Raw genomic sequence first — 14,848 nt, 5'->3', positions numbered from 1 at the left:
ATTAGAAGATTTTATGGATCAATTAAGTGGGTTTCAAATATTCTACAAAATGGATATGATAAGTGGATATCATCAGATTTTCCATCAAGTTAGGGACGAATTGAAGACATAATTCAAAATTCGTGATGGCCTCTATGAAGGGAAGGTTATACTCTTTAGGTTGTGTAACGCCCAAACAAAATTCATGCACTTAATGAACGAGTTACTTGAACCTTTTCTTGAGAAATTTTATGTGGTTTCTTTGATGATATATTTATGCATAGTACTTCTTTCAAGCTACAAGTCCAACACCCTACTCTATTATTTGAGAAATTACAAGAATATAAGCTCTACTTCAACTTGGAGAAATGTGAATTTGTGGTTACGAGAGTTCCTTTTCTTGACTTTATTGTTGATGATAATGGTATTCAAACTGATCCAAAAAAAATTAATGCCGTCCAGAATTAGCATGTCCCAACTTCCATTATTGAAACTAGAAGTTTTCACAGGTTAGCGAGATTCTAAAAAAAGTTTATTCAAAATCATAGCATGTTGGCAGTCCTTATTACTGATGCCTTGAAGAGCAAATCCTTTATTTGGAATTGTGAAAAGAAGCATAGTTTTTTTTAACCTCAAGGAAGCATTGTGCAAGGTACCAATCTTGGCCTTGCCGGACTTCGACAAATCATTTCAAGTGGAAGTCGCCTCTGCAATTGGTATCGCTGGAGTTCTATCACAGAAAAGGAAACCGATTGAATTTTTTAGAGAAAAATTGTGTGACACAAGGGAAAAACGGACCACTTATGAACAAGAGTTATACGTGATAGTGAGAGCTTTCAAACAATGAGAGCATTACTTAGTTCATCAAGAATTCATTTTATTCAGAGACCATAAAGCTTTGCAATTTTTACAAAATCAGAAATCCTTGAGTGGAATGCATATGTGATGGATTGTTTATTTACAAAAGTTCAATTATGTTCTTAGTCAAAGCAGGAAAGAGCGATAAAGTTGTTGGTGCCCTCTGCCGAAGAGCTAATTTGTCGGTTGTTGTTCAGAGCGGTATACCCGGAATGACATCTCTTAACGAAAAATATGACTGAGATAAGGATTTCACTAAGCCATGGTAAAGTTGCATGGATAAGGTTCCATTTAATGACTATTATCTTAACCAAGGGTATTTATTCAAAGGAAATCAATTATGTATTCCAAATACATCTCTTTGTACTCAACTCATTAAGGATATGCATTCAAGTAGGTTAGCAGCACATACCGGGAGAGATAAAACCTTGGGTCAGATATCTACTCGTTTCTTCTGAGCATAACTTCATAGGGATGTTTGTCATTCAACAAGCATTGTGCTGCGTGTCAATCCTACAAGGAAAAAAAACACAAAAAAACTGGTATATACCTTCCTCTTCCAATTTCTGAAACCATATGGGACTATGTAAGTAAGGATTTCATCTTGAGTTTACCTCGAAAAAAAAATTGTTTCACTTTGTGGCTTGAAAACTGTCATTGATGCCTAGAATATTGAATGAATATTTTTCAAAGATTTAATTCATCATTGATTGTCGAGAAGCATAACTCATAACAGGGATGTCAAATTTATGAGTTGTTTTTGGAGAGAATTGTGGAAGAGGCTAAATGTCGATTTACGGATGAGCTAGGCTTGCCATCCCCAAAAAGACCGACAAACTAAAGTAGTTAATCAGACAGTCAACAGTATGTTACAGTGCTTAGCTGGAGAACATCCCAAACAATGGGATGAATCATTAAGTCAGGCGGAGTTTGCTTACAATTCAATGACCAATCGGTCTATGAGACGCTCACCATTTAGTATCAGGTATACATCATATTGTTGGTTGGTTGTCCTCTCAAAACCCGAAATAATGCTGCCAATTCACTACTAGTTGATTTTACATCTGTATTGCAAGAGGTTGAAACAAATTTAATCAACCACACTCTGGAGTATAAGGTATACATAGACAAGAAGAGACATCACATAATTTTCAGAGAAGGCGATCTAGTCATGATTCACTTACGAAAGGAAAGATTTCCTGTAGGAACTTATTCAAAGCTAAAGCCTCGCAAACTTGGTCCATTTCCTATTCTTAAGAAAATTAGCAAACTTGGTCCATTTCCTATTCTTAAGAAAATTAGCCAACTTGGTCCATTTCCTATTCTTAAGAAAATTAAACAACTTGACGATGCTTGTGTTATCGCTCTTCCTCTGAGTTGAATATATATTCTACACTCAACATCGCAGACATTCATGAGTATCATCCTTCAAATATTGTCGGGTGCTTCTGGAGAGGAGGGGAATATGGTTTAGTGCGACTCACGGAGCAACAGATAAGCAATAATCAGACTTATTTGAGAACCAATAGCACTCAATATCCAAATTTGTTTTAAAAGATGTCAAACCAAACAATTTTCAAGATTAAACAACCTAAAAATTAGCAAAATCCAAATTTGCATGATTTTCTAAATCCCAATTGATTTAAATACTACTTCGAGCAAGCTATTTATGCCCCCTAGAAATGTAGTAACACAAATAAAAAACAGGTATTTCATTTTTTTTTTAAAAAGAGTAAAGTTTAATATGCTTTCATGGAGCCCCATCAAGTTTATGCATATTGAATGAAATGAAACCTATTGTTACCGAGTTACAATTTGATAATTGTCATCCTAGATCCACATCTTCCTAAGTTAATTAGCATAACATATAAAATAATATACCGCAGTAGTTCAAATTGATTTTTACTTGATAGTTGACAAAAAAAAACAGCATTACAAACTAATTACATTGTCCATTTTATGCTTTACATAAACGAAGTTGCCATATCTCATTTTTATCATAAAAATTTTCTTTACTCAAAGCATATAGAAGAAGTTGCCAGTCACCAATTATTTTGATACAAGTGTTCCACTAAATTAGAGAAACTCTGCTTTGCTAACATAAATATAATGGAAAAAATCTAACCAACTCACAGCCATCAATCTGGATGAAGATTAATTTCTGTCTCTCTAGCTGTTGGTTCTTTCTCAGGCTCAGAACTAACAACAGGCAAGCTTCTCTTGTACTGTTGTGATGCCAATCTCCTCTCAAGAGGAGTCTTCCTCTTACTGACAACAAACCTGTTAACTCCCTTCCTCATTGGCATAATTTGAGGGAAATCTTCATCAGGTATCTGGCTAAGCTCTGAAATATCCTTGATTTGAGCAGCCCGGCGAAACCATCTCTCAGCCTTTGCTTCTTCAGACATGTCCAACGGGTCAGGCCCTTCTTTCACACAAGATCCTTCCAAGCTCCTCCCTGAATAACCATAATTCGCATTCACACTAGAAGGCAATCCATTGCTTGTCTGAGGAAACCCACTATAACTTTCTCTGCTGTTGTTCCACGTACTACATGTAGACTGAGTTGGATTTGCAGAGGCTCCGGGATAAGAACTGCTGCTGTTATTCCACGAATGACTCGACTGCTGGTTTGAATTTGCAGGATATCTATGATATGAATCTGCACTGACTCCAGCATAAGAATTATTGCTGTTCCTTGAGCTCATGGATGGCTCCGTAGAATTTGCGGGCGGGTTAGTATTGTGGTTATTCCATGAGTTACTGGGGGGATGAGATGAATTTAAGTTGTGGCTACCAAAGGATGTATTGTTGTTACTCCAATAGTTGCCGGATGGTTGGGTTGATTTCGTAACATTCTCGCCATATGGGGTATTGTAATTGTTCCATGAGTTGTTGGGTGGCTGGGGTGATGAATACGCTGTGGATGAACTGTAAGAGATATTAGAAGGCTGCTTTAATTCCTCATGGAATCCACCAGGTGAAGCATTGTTCGTGTTCCATGAGTTGGAAGTGAATCCAGTTTGAGATGTACTGCTGTATCCCTCGTACTGTGTACTGTAGTTACCATGATAACCAATCGGTGGTGGAGATGAGTTTGGAGTGGATTTGCCATAAGATGTAATGCCGTTACACCAAGAGTTACTGGATGGTAGAGCTGGATTTGCAGTGTTGTAATTGCTCCATGACTCGCTGGGTGGTGGCTGAGATGAATTCAGAGATGACCCGCCATGTGATGGATTGCTGTTACTCCATAAGGTGTTTGATGGTTGGGCTGAACCAACATTGGATCCGGTAAAAGAAGTGTTGTGGTTGTTGTTCCATGAGTTCGTGGGAACCTGAGATGAATTTGTAGTTGGTCTGCCATGAAATGCACTGCTGTTGTGGTATGCGTTTGCATTGTATCCATTGTATGAGGTAGCAGGGTGCTCATTCAATGAGCTACTGGGCGGCGTAGATGAAGTTGCAATTGATCCACCATAGGTAGGACAGCTGTTTGTCCATGAGTTAAAAGATGGCTGGGTTGACTTCCCTGTGTATCCGCCATAATAAGAATTATAGTTATTTCCCGAGTGGCTAAATGGTTGACCTGGATTTGTAAAGCCATAAGCAGCATTGGTCTCAGTTGGTAGCTGTGCATTAGATGTGCTGCTCATTTGAACTCTATTTTGAGATTCTAATTTTTCGTCCAAAGTGCTGGCGGAAGGCTGACCAGAATAAGAGATAAAACCGCTAGTTGACGGACTCCTACCTCCAATTTCCGATGATGGGGTCTCCTCAGGGCCTTGTTTCTGGTTGAAGATGCTGTTTCGGTATTCTTTGTCAGTAGTGTTGTCCAAAACGTTTGGCTGATTTTCTGATGCAGCAGACGATCGAACTGGAATCCTATGCAAACTGTGGTTAAGTGACTCCATAATCGTATAAAAATTCAAGACAAAAGAATTATTAAGGTGAAGATAATGATTTATTAGTTAGATCTTAAATATAAAGACAATGAGCCAAAACAATACTTACTTAGCTTAAACAAAATGAAAAGATTTGCAAAGTAAATTGCATCGTTGAATGATAAAAAAGGATTATATTTCAGAAAATGCAAATGAAAAACACTAGAATAATTGAGATTCACACTTGTATTTGCAGACTAAAATGGAGACATGGGGACATTTTTAAAAACAAATTTCATCATGAAATTCTAAAGACTGGGGATACTAAATGATTGAAGGGAAAAAAAAAGGTGATTTGGTATCATTGTTTAAGCAAAAAGGTGATGTAAAGCATTGTCGTGGTAATACAACAACAAGCCTTTATCCCACTAAGTGAGGTGGGCTACATGAATCCTTTTTCTCAGTATGTCCTATTTTCATTTAATTCTAATAAATTAAAATCAGTTTTTATACAATGTGCCCAAGGCTTTCTAGATCAACCTGCGCATTTCTTAATATAAGTCGAATCTAAAATATCTACTCTCCTAACCGAATCATCAAATGGTTGACGTTTAATATGACCAAACCACCTGAGACAACTTTCTCTAATTTTATCTACCACTAGAGCTAGACCAACCCTATCACAAATATATTGATTTCGCATTTTATCTTCAAGTGTAAAGCCACTCATCCACTTAAGTATTCTCATCTCAGCAACACTTAATTTTATGCTTCTCTTTTAAAGGCCAACATTTTGCGCCATAGAGCATTGCAAGTCTCACCACCATCTTATAAATCTCTCCTTTCAGCTAAGCGGTACTTTTCTATCACACAATAGGCCCAAAGCATTCCTCCACTCCAATCAACCAACTTGAATTCAACTAATAACATCACCATCACTTGAAACAAATTCAATAGCCGTGGTAAAAATGGAAAAAAAAATAGTAGGCATATAATCAAAGAACAGCAAAGCGCAATTATACTATATTTGAAAAAGAGCTTGTGGGCATCGACGAAACAAAACAATTAGGTTAAGTGCTTGAAATCTACAGAAGAGGACACTTTTGTACTAAGAGATTATTTGGTTCACTTAAAGGGGTTTGCAACATAGAGATAAAATTATTTAAATAAATATGAACAATTTATCCCGCATTTACTCTGCAACAAATGTTCAAAGAAAGGTAACATGAACTTGAATCCATCAAGATTACTTACAATTAAGCTTAAAAATGTTACTAGCAATTTACAACACAACTTCTTAATAAACGCAATAATTTATAACGATTTAAAAAAATAAAATAAGATAAAAAAGAAAATCATATATACAAAATTGCTACGGCAAGGGATATCTCTAGAGAACCTGCTCAAATAAGATTAAATTTCAAGATGATAGCAACCTAGTTAAATATAAAGAAATAAGTGAATAAGAAAAATGCTATTTTCAATAATCATCATATGATAATTATAATAAAAAGATTTTTTAGATGGAAATAAATAAATCATATAGTACACTACAGATCCCAAAAAAAGTAAAAAAAAAATGCTCTGAAAAAGATGTATAAAGAAAAAACCAATGATCTTGGAGAGTTAGATGAGCGATTAAAACGCTTTGATTGAGAAATATTTTTAATATAATGCTAAAAACCAAGACAAGCCAAATGATTTAAGAGGTATTCAAGTAATAATATTTAAAAAAAATGAGAGAACAATATCATATAATAATAAAAAAATCAAACTTCCAACTTCCGGGCTTAGAAAATCAAGTTATTATCATAGAATTAACTCTATTTATGGCTAAGATGAAACACTATAAAGGCCGTTTTTTGTTAAGAGAGAAACCAAAGAAGAAATAAAAATGGCCATATAGTTTTTATGATCTTGAAATGGAAAATAATCTTACTACAAAAAATTTAACTTAGTGAACATAAAAAAAAAAGTGAAACGAGAATAAGTTTAGAACTGGAGATGCACGTGATGTATATTCAAAGAGAAGTGTATTGGTCTAATACTATTTGCAAATAACATAATTCTAAAATGTGAGAGTTGTAATAAACTAAACATGAAGTTAGAGAGATAGAAAATGCTTTTAAAAGACAGGGGCCTTAGGATCATTAAAAAAGAAAAAATATATATATCAACATTATTTTACTGGGTATGAAATTGATAATTATCAATTTGCTAGATAATCAAGTGAAACTAGCATCATAACTTTGTGTTTCTTGCAATAGAAAAATGTACATTCATACAAGGGTATTGGGTGGTTAAAATGTGAGCTAAAAAGTAACATATGATAAAAGAAAAGGCTCTAGAATTGAGTGCGAGATTATTAAAAAGTACTGATAGCCTACTTAAGGTCTAGAAGAGAATTTTCATATTTATGAGTAACAGGGCAATGTTAAAAATGAGCATAACAAAGATAGTGGTAATAACACCTATCAAAAATATGGGAAGGAAAATAGATTTTGCTGGTTTATGCAATTTTTTTGGAGAAGAATGTTGTTGACAGCACACCAAAGTCTCAGATCTCTCTCCTCGTCCTCACCATCTCATCAAAACAACCAAAGAAATTTCAACCACCTCCTCATCCCAGCATTCATTCTAAGAAACAACCAAATGTTCCCGCAGCGCTTAGAAGTACCTCCATAGCAGCTGTACTGATTTTTCTTTATAAAAATGTTGTAAGCAAATAGTCACACAAAATAATTACCTATCAGCTTTGCTTTTCTGATATGTTTTTCTATCATGTTATCATAGCCTCCCCAAGCCTAACAACACCCCAATTTCCTCACAGCACTCAACGCCATTTTCCATTATGTCTCAACGAGCTATATTTACAACAAAAATATAGGAGCACACATCAACTACAGTTCATGACACAAATTCCACAGCAACTCAAATTCATGATGTCTAACGTGAAGGAAATTCTTTACATTCAACTCGCTACAAAAAAATCACCCTACCCGGCAATCATAAAGTGCTGAAACTATTCAAAATCAATGGATATGAAGGGTTCAAAGATGACACGGCTCCCTGCCCCAGTCAAATCATACATGAATAAAGTGTTGACAATCCCTAATCCCATCTTTGGCTACTATTGATCAGAACCTTGCATCAGCGCTTTACTCCCTTATCTCCCCTTCTATCCTATCTTATATAATTAAATATCGATACCTGCTATGAAATCAGGACAACCACATACTTAAATATCGATACCTGCTATGAAATCAGGACAACCATTGACAAGTGTGTACAATTCACAAACAGATATTGAATTATTCAACTCAAAAACCAACTTCATACAATCACAATGCATCATAGAACCATGATAGAGTGCCTTTCGAACATCCAAAGCAAAAGTTGATGTGATAACCCCAGCCAGCTCCTCTCTAGACCCTAAAAATACATCCTCTATACATTGAATGACCGCTTCCATCCTCTCAAGGCTTTAAGATTGCAATTCGCAGTCCTACAGCCCATAAGATTTGATGACTTCTCTACTCTGTAATAAGGAAACAAAACTTGCAACTAAAGCAGTTCAAGATCACACTGCACCGAATCATCAAACAGCCCTCACCAGAAGGTTTAAAATACGCAATTGGGTACTAAGACAAGAAGTATGCCTCAAATTTTAAAAAATATATAAATTAGTAAATGTGGTGTAAATTATAAATTGAGAAGTAAGAAAAAATATATTAATATTCTAGCATATTATTACATTAAAAAGTAATTTAACAACATTCTAAACAAGTAAAATGTAATAAATTGCAAAAAATAACAAATAAGATGTTAATATCATAATATCAAATCATGAATAAGATGTATTACATAAAATTAAACTATCAAATTAAGTTAAGATGTCAAAATAAAATACTAAAACATCAAAATATAACGATCAACAAAAGTTTAGCACAAGTCGTTCTCTTACACTCATACCATGGCCCATTTAAGCATGAATATAATAAACCATAAACATTTGAATTTTTAAATTTAAAGTCCATTTACTCTAATCAACTAATGAAATTTCATTAGAATCATCAATATAAATAATTGCTTATCCCGCGCCATATTCAAAATGTATCCATATTCTCTCATTCTTTCTTGTCTTTAACCTTAATTATGTTCTTTTTTTCTAATGAATAACCATCAATAAAAATATTAATTAAAATAACAACTATATTGATAGTTAAAACTTCAACTACATAAATTTTATTAATATATTTTTTTATTCCTTATAGCTTATTGTGTGAGGAGTGAAAATTGATAGGTGAGGTATATTGATACTAGTTTAAGGCGCTCTTTGAGGCGATGAGCGCCTCAGCCTGGGTAGGCGTATATCTCACCCTGGGAGGCAAAAGTCTAATTGTGATTTTTATAAAAAATGTTGAGGCGGGCCTTAAGAAGCGTCTCATCTTGTGCAATTTTAAATAAAGCTTATCAACCAACATCGTTTAGTTAGTGATAGATAGGTAAACCCCCGAGTGGCTCACACACTTCTACATGTGGACAATAGAACTCCTCTATATCCAATATGAAATCTACCCTCATCTCAAAAGAATGACAAATCTTCATAACTAGTCACACCGTAGCTAGTTGTTGGCAAAGACTAAATCCTGATTATCGACCACAACATGCCTTCTTATAGCTTCCTCCACCACACCACTAAATGATGCCCTGATTCGAGGGCTTCAACGCACCTCACAATATATGCCAATCAACTTCATTAACCACAACTCCATGTGGCAATCAACAAGTTACCATATGTTGCCATATGTGACAAAAAACACACTACCTATCTCCTCCACCAACCCAAGAATCTTTCCAACTCCTAATCGTAAGCGCATCTATCTCATTTATCTCAAGTAATCGTAAGCGCATCTCTCTCATTTATCTCAAGTTCCGAAGTTTGTTTATAATTTATTATTTGTTTACAAATTAACCTATGAGAACAATCACTCCATATCCTTTGATGCCTGCGGATACACATCACCGATTCAAAAACCAAACAACCTTTGCTTAGTGGTACAAGCTGCAACGAGTTGTATCCCATGTGGCTTCCTCACCAGTTCTTAGCCCTTAACAACCAGTCAGCTTTTCTCTCAACTCATTGCATTGTCATGTAGCCACCTTGACCTAGTGGTTGAGAGATTTGTTCTTCAACCAAAAGATCGTGGATTCAAGGCCTTGCATATGGGAAAAAATAGAAAAAATAGAAAAAATAGAAGAAAAAAAAAACTATCACTGCATCGCAGCTCCAGCACAAAAGTTCATTCAGTTACAACCATCAACTCTATCCAAAATAATTCCTAACTTATCTATATGCAACGTTTGTGGTAAGACCAAGGGCCATCGTTCTCAACTTTCTCCCTTACGTTTGTAGCATGGCTCCTCTCGAGCCTTTCGAGATTATTCATGATGATGTCTGGGCTACATCCCCAACAATATATCTTCAATGTTACACTATATTTTTATTGATGATTTCTCCAAAATTTATTGGTTGTTTCCTATAAAAAAAAAATATAAACTAAGGCACTCTGTTTGCAACTTGAACAACTAGCTAAATATCAATTCTATAGACATATTAAAATTTTATGCACTAACGGTGGTGTCGAATATTGTAACTCCGCTCTCCAAAAAAAAAACTCTAGCTCATTCTGGTATTCTACTTCAACACACTTTGCCCTATACCCTTCAACAAAATGGTGTTGTTGAACACAAAAATCGACAGATCATTTAAACTGTTTGCATACTCTTACTCAATGCTCATCTTCCCAATTTCTTATGAGATGGCACTCTCCTTATCGCAGTATATCTCATCAATCATCTTCCTTCCACCATTATCAATAACTTAACTTCATATCATCTCTTCTAAAACTCCCCTCTAAAATACTCCCACCACAACTTGACTCCATATCATCTACTCTACAAAGCAAAAGCACGATGTATTGTTCAATGCTTCAAATAAGAGTGTATTGTCAACTACAATGACACTTCCAATCATGTTATTAAATTTATTACGTTCCGCATCTTCCTCACTGTTACTTTACATTGCAAATGGTCACTTATTCAACTGGATGAGTCCAACGCCTTTTTTCATGGCAGCCTTCATGAACATCTATATATGGCTCAATCTCAAGAGTTTATTCATCTGAACCATCCTCAACATGATTGCTTACTAAAAATGAATATCCATGGTCCGACAATAGTTTTCAGCACTATCCAAATTTCTACATCCCTCGGGCTTTATATTCAGTATGGCAGATCCATCCTACGTATCTTCAACCGTAATAACATAGTTATGTAAAAGATTATACATATCAACAACATCCTCATAGCTGATAACAACTACCAAGCAATCCCTTAAGTTCTACTTCAGCTTCAAAATAATTCAAGATTCTTAACCTGGGCAATATGTCAAAATTTCTTGGTATCCAAATCACTCCCATCACAACGGTCTACATCTCTTCCAATAACTTTATGCCCAAACTCTCCTACAGAAAGCTAGAATGGGATGATATAAACAACTAGTTAACCCCAATCCCACCAAATACCCATCGAACTGAGTTGCAACCTCTCCTCTCCAAATTCCTCCCTTCTCCAACAAGTTTGGTCTCCTCAATACCTTACTATTACTCGACGACATCTCCTTGTTGTAAATCACCTCTATTAATACAGTCCAAAAATCTTTATTTTCAACACCTCAAGAAACTCCTTCGGTATATAAAAGGCAAATCACATAAGGGCTTTCCAACCACAAAAAAACGCATACCCTAACTCCAACTAGGTTGGCATTCTACCTATTGTAAATCAGTAACTGACTGTTGTGCATTTCTAGGACAAATGCTAATATCGTGGTGTGTTGAGAAACAACCTACTATCGCCAAATCCTCCACCGAAGCAGAAGGAAGAAACCTTGGCAATTGCAACTACTGATCTAATATGGTTGCCTCAGCCACTTGCTTAATTTTGACATCACATTTTCTAAACCTATTCCACTCTAATCTAACAATGTTTTCACTATAGAACTCGCTAGCAATCCAATCTTCCACGATTGTGCCAACCATCAAAATTGATTGTCATTTTATCAAGGATTGCATCAAATCTAGACGTATCAAGGTTCACAATCTTGCCTCTTAAAAACAACTAGCTGGTCTCCTAACCAAGCCTCCTCCTACGACACAGTTCATTCTACCACGTTTCACTCTACTTTCTGACAAGTTGATGACTAATTACAGTCATCAATTTGTGTGCTGGTGTATGCAGCACACCAAATATCTAAGACCTCTCTTTCCTCATCCTCACAGACTCATCAAAACAGCCCACGAAATCTCCAAACTTCCTCGTACCAGAATTGATTCTATGTAAAAGTCAAATATTCCCTTCGCATATATAAATACCTCCATAGTACATGTATTGATTTATCTGTATTAAAATTTGTAAGCAAATACACATAAAATACAATTACTCTGCTTTACTTCTCTGTTATTTTTCTATAAAAAATATGCACCAACAAGACGTGGATAAAATTACAATAAACGGTTAGACCACATTATAAAAGCTAAGCAAAAAATAGATAGACCGTATCATAAAAGTTAAGCAAAAAATATTTACCAAAAATAGAACAGTCATTACTATGAAGCACTCAATAAGAATGAGTAAGAAAAGTATTCGTAAGGTCGGCTGCAGATAGCTGAGATACTAAAGATAATGATAATGATTCTCAACTTCAGCAAGTTCAAAACTACATTCAGAAAATTCAATGTCTCTTCCACCCAGAATTTGCTGAAGAAATTCTATACTAAAGCACTAGTAGATGCATAGGTTGGCAAGTTCTCTATAGGCTAGCAAGTTATCTATAGACTAACAACATCTTAAACATGAGATTTTCTTTCCATGTTTAACGACATTAGATATGACAAAAGACAGATTGTGCTTAGTAAGCTCATAAATTTATTACGATTTTTTATGATTTGGGAATATCAAGTTCAGAAAGATATTAAAAACTATAAACCACTTGCACAAAATTATATCGGTATTGAAATCAGTTAGTCAAATGATAAAAAAAACTAGCTTTATATTCAATTATAAGGCCCATTGGATGTCTATCAAGTAAAAATAAGAAGAATATTTGCTAAATTGTGGACAATCAATACAGCAGATTCGAATAAAAATGCATGAAACTTCAAACCACAAGGAAAAAATATGATGAAATGAACTTACTATATATGAATTTAATAGGCACAGAATCATAAGCTTTAAGTACATTTTTCCCTATAAAATATCCAAGATAATATATATGTATGTATGTATGTATCTCTATACCCATCTATCTATCTATCTATCTATCTATCCATATATCAATTAGGATCACCAATAAACCTTAATATCAGATGAAAGAGATCTTTCATACGATTAACTCACAAGTTAGAATGAACATTTTTTATTTTTTATCCTTGATATGATTTCTGAAAGAGAAGAGTAGCAAGATGGTCTACTCACGTATCTCACTACAAAGGATCAAAGCATGAAAAAGTTACATAATAAATTTATTTTATTTGAAGAAAATATGTAGGAAACATTAAAAAGGCACTATGCTCTAATGAAAAACAAGCACTAAAAATACTTCTTTTAAAAGACTAGAGATGCAAATTAGGCGATAGAATCTTCATAACAGTCAAATTTCAGAAATAAGCCACTTGACTAAGAAAGTAAACTACTTACTTTGGGTAAATCAAGTCACCACTACTCCTTTCAGCATATTGCCCAAGATGGACAGACAACTGTTCATTGCTTGAGGGAAGTTCTGCCAAGGTGGCGTCTACTGATTTTGGTTTCCACACAGTTCCACTCAAATTAAACAATTCACACAATAATTTTCGCACGGAACTTTCAACAAGTTTGTCAAATGTCAAATTAGTGTCATCTGATGAAGACAAAAGGCCATAGACATGGCTCAAGAGATACCGCATGACATCAATAGTTTGAGCCTTCTCCAGCTCTAATTCCTGATTCATTCCCGACAACATAAAAAAGGCAGCATTAGTATGGAATATGATAAAAAAAAGAATAAATATATAAAAAATATTTCAAATGAAATTCACTTCATCTTTAAAATTAATAGCATAAACGGATGAAGTTACGTCACGAAACTTTGATTAAATCTACTATTGATGAATAACTTTTATTTTCTTTTTTAAAATTTTTGCTTTAATATTGGCATCCCAATATCGATTAAGTGAGTTGCTGCCCTCTCCCCTAACAATGAGTTCCCAATCAACTATTGCACATCATTTAGATCCTACAATTGATATGATGCTACCTTTACTATCTCACAATCTCCATCCGGAATCAGATAGTTCTGGATGGAGCCTGATGAGACTTCATTTGATCAGCTCTGAGCTCCATTTTAATTTTTAGAATTTTGTTTATATAATTGATATGCAATCCATTGATTTTGTTCTCTTTTACACATGTGAACATCTTTGTAAATTTTTTTTCTACAATGAGAAGCTGGACATGGCGCTCAATTCAACCAGGGGAAAAAAAAATACTAACCTTCCCTCAACCAACAAAATAACATTTATCGAAGTTCCCCAGTTCATGAAATTTAAACGTGGTAAGTTTGGCTTTTAATACTAATAATGAATTCTTATGAGCTAATCCTAAAATAAAAGTACCCAAAAAATCTCAATAACAAAATAAGGGCTATATATAAAAAACAAATCCTCTCAGAAAATAAAAGTTTTGAAATCATAATTTCCATAATCCAGAGTTTTGCAAATCCTATTACCACACATTGTTCAAAAAGTAAGAGAATTGTGAATTTTGTATGCTTCATCACTCACACTAGCAATATTACACTGAACTCCACCATCGAGGTGTGGGCTAGCTAGGGCCCCGTTTGGGGTAGCTTATAACAGCGGGCGGCGTTTTCAAAAAGCCGCCACCCTATTTGTTTCGTGTGTTTCGGGAGCTTAATAAAAAACGTCGTTTCATTTCTTTAATAGACGCGAACGCGGTAGAAACCCCACGGCCCGCGTCTTGAAGGAGTGTTCGGGTGTTTTTTTCCTTCGGTGTCCTTCTGTTGTCTC

At 34.9% G+C, this 14,848-nt stretch overlaps 1 protein-coding gene across 1 annotated transcript in view; it reads right to left on the bottom strand.

Annotated features, from left to right (window-relative positions):
- Positions 1 to 2,795: 2,795 nt before the first annotated feature.
- LOC110027284 (probable serine/threonine-protein kinase clkA) overlaps positions 2,796 to 14,848 on the bottom strand; it is a 29,297-nt gene continuing 17,244 nt past the window's right edge. Inside the window, exons 4-5 of the mRNA XM_020728638.1 lie at positions 13,479 to 13,762; positions 2,796 to 4,731 (exon numbers count right to left, since the gene is read on the bottom strand). Of these exons, the coding sequence (XP_020584297.1) occupies positions 2,976 to 4,731; positions 13,479 to 13,762 (2,040 nt within the window). The 3' untranslated portion in view covers positions 2,796 to 2,975. The remainder of the gene's footprint in view (positions 4,732 to 13,478; positions 13,763 to 14,848) is intronic.

This window comes from Phalaenopsis equestris, unplaced genomic scaffold, assembly GCF_001263595.1.
Source record: "Phalaenopsis equestris unplaced genomic scaffold, ASM126359v1 Scaffold000422, whole genome shotgun sequence".
Taxonomy (NCBI): Eukaryota; Viridiplantae; Streptophyta; class Magnoliopsida; order Asparagales; family Orchidaceae; genus Phalaenopsis; species Phalaenopsis equestris.
Note: the sequence above shows the minus strand (reverse complement) of the source record. Positions and strands in the feature narration are given on the sequence as shown.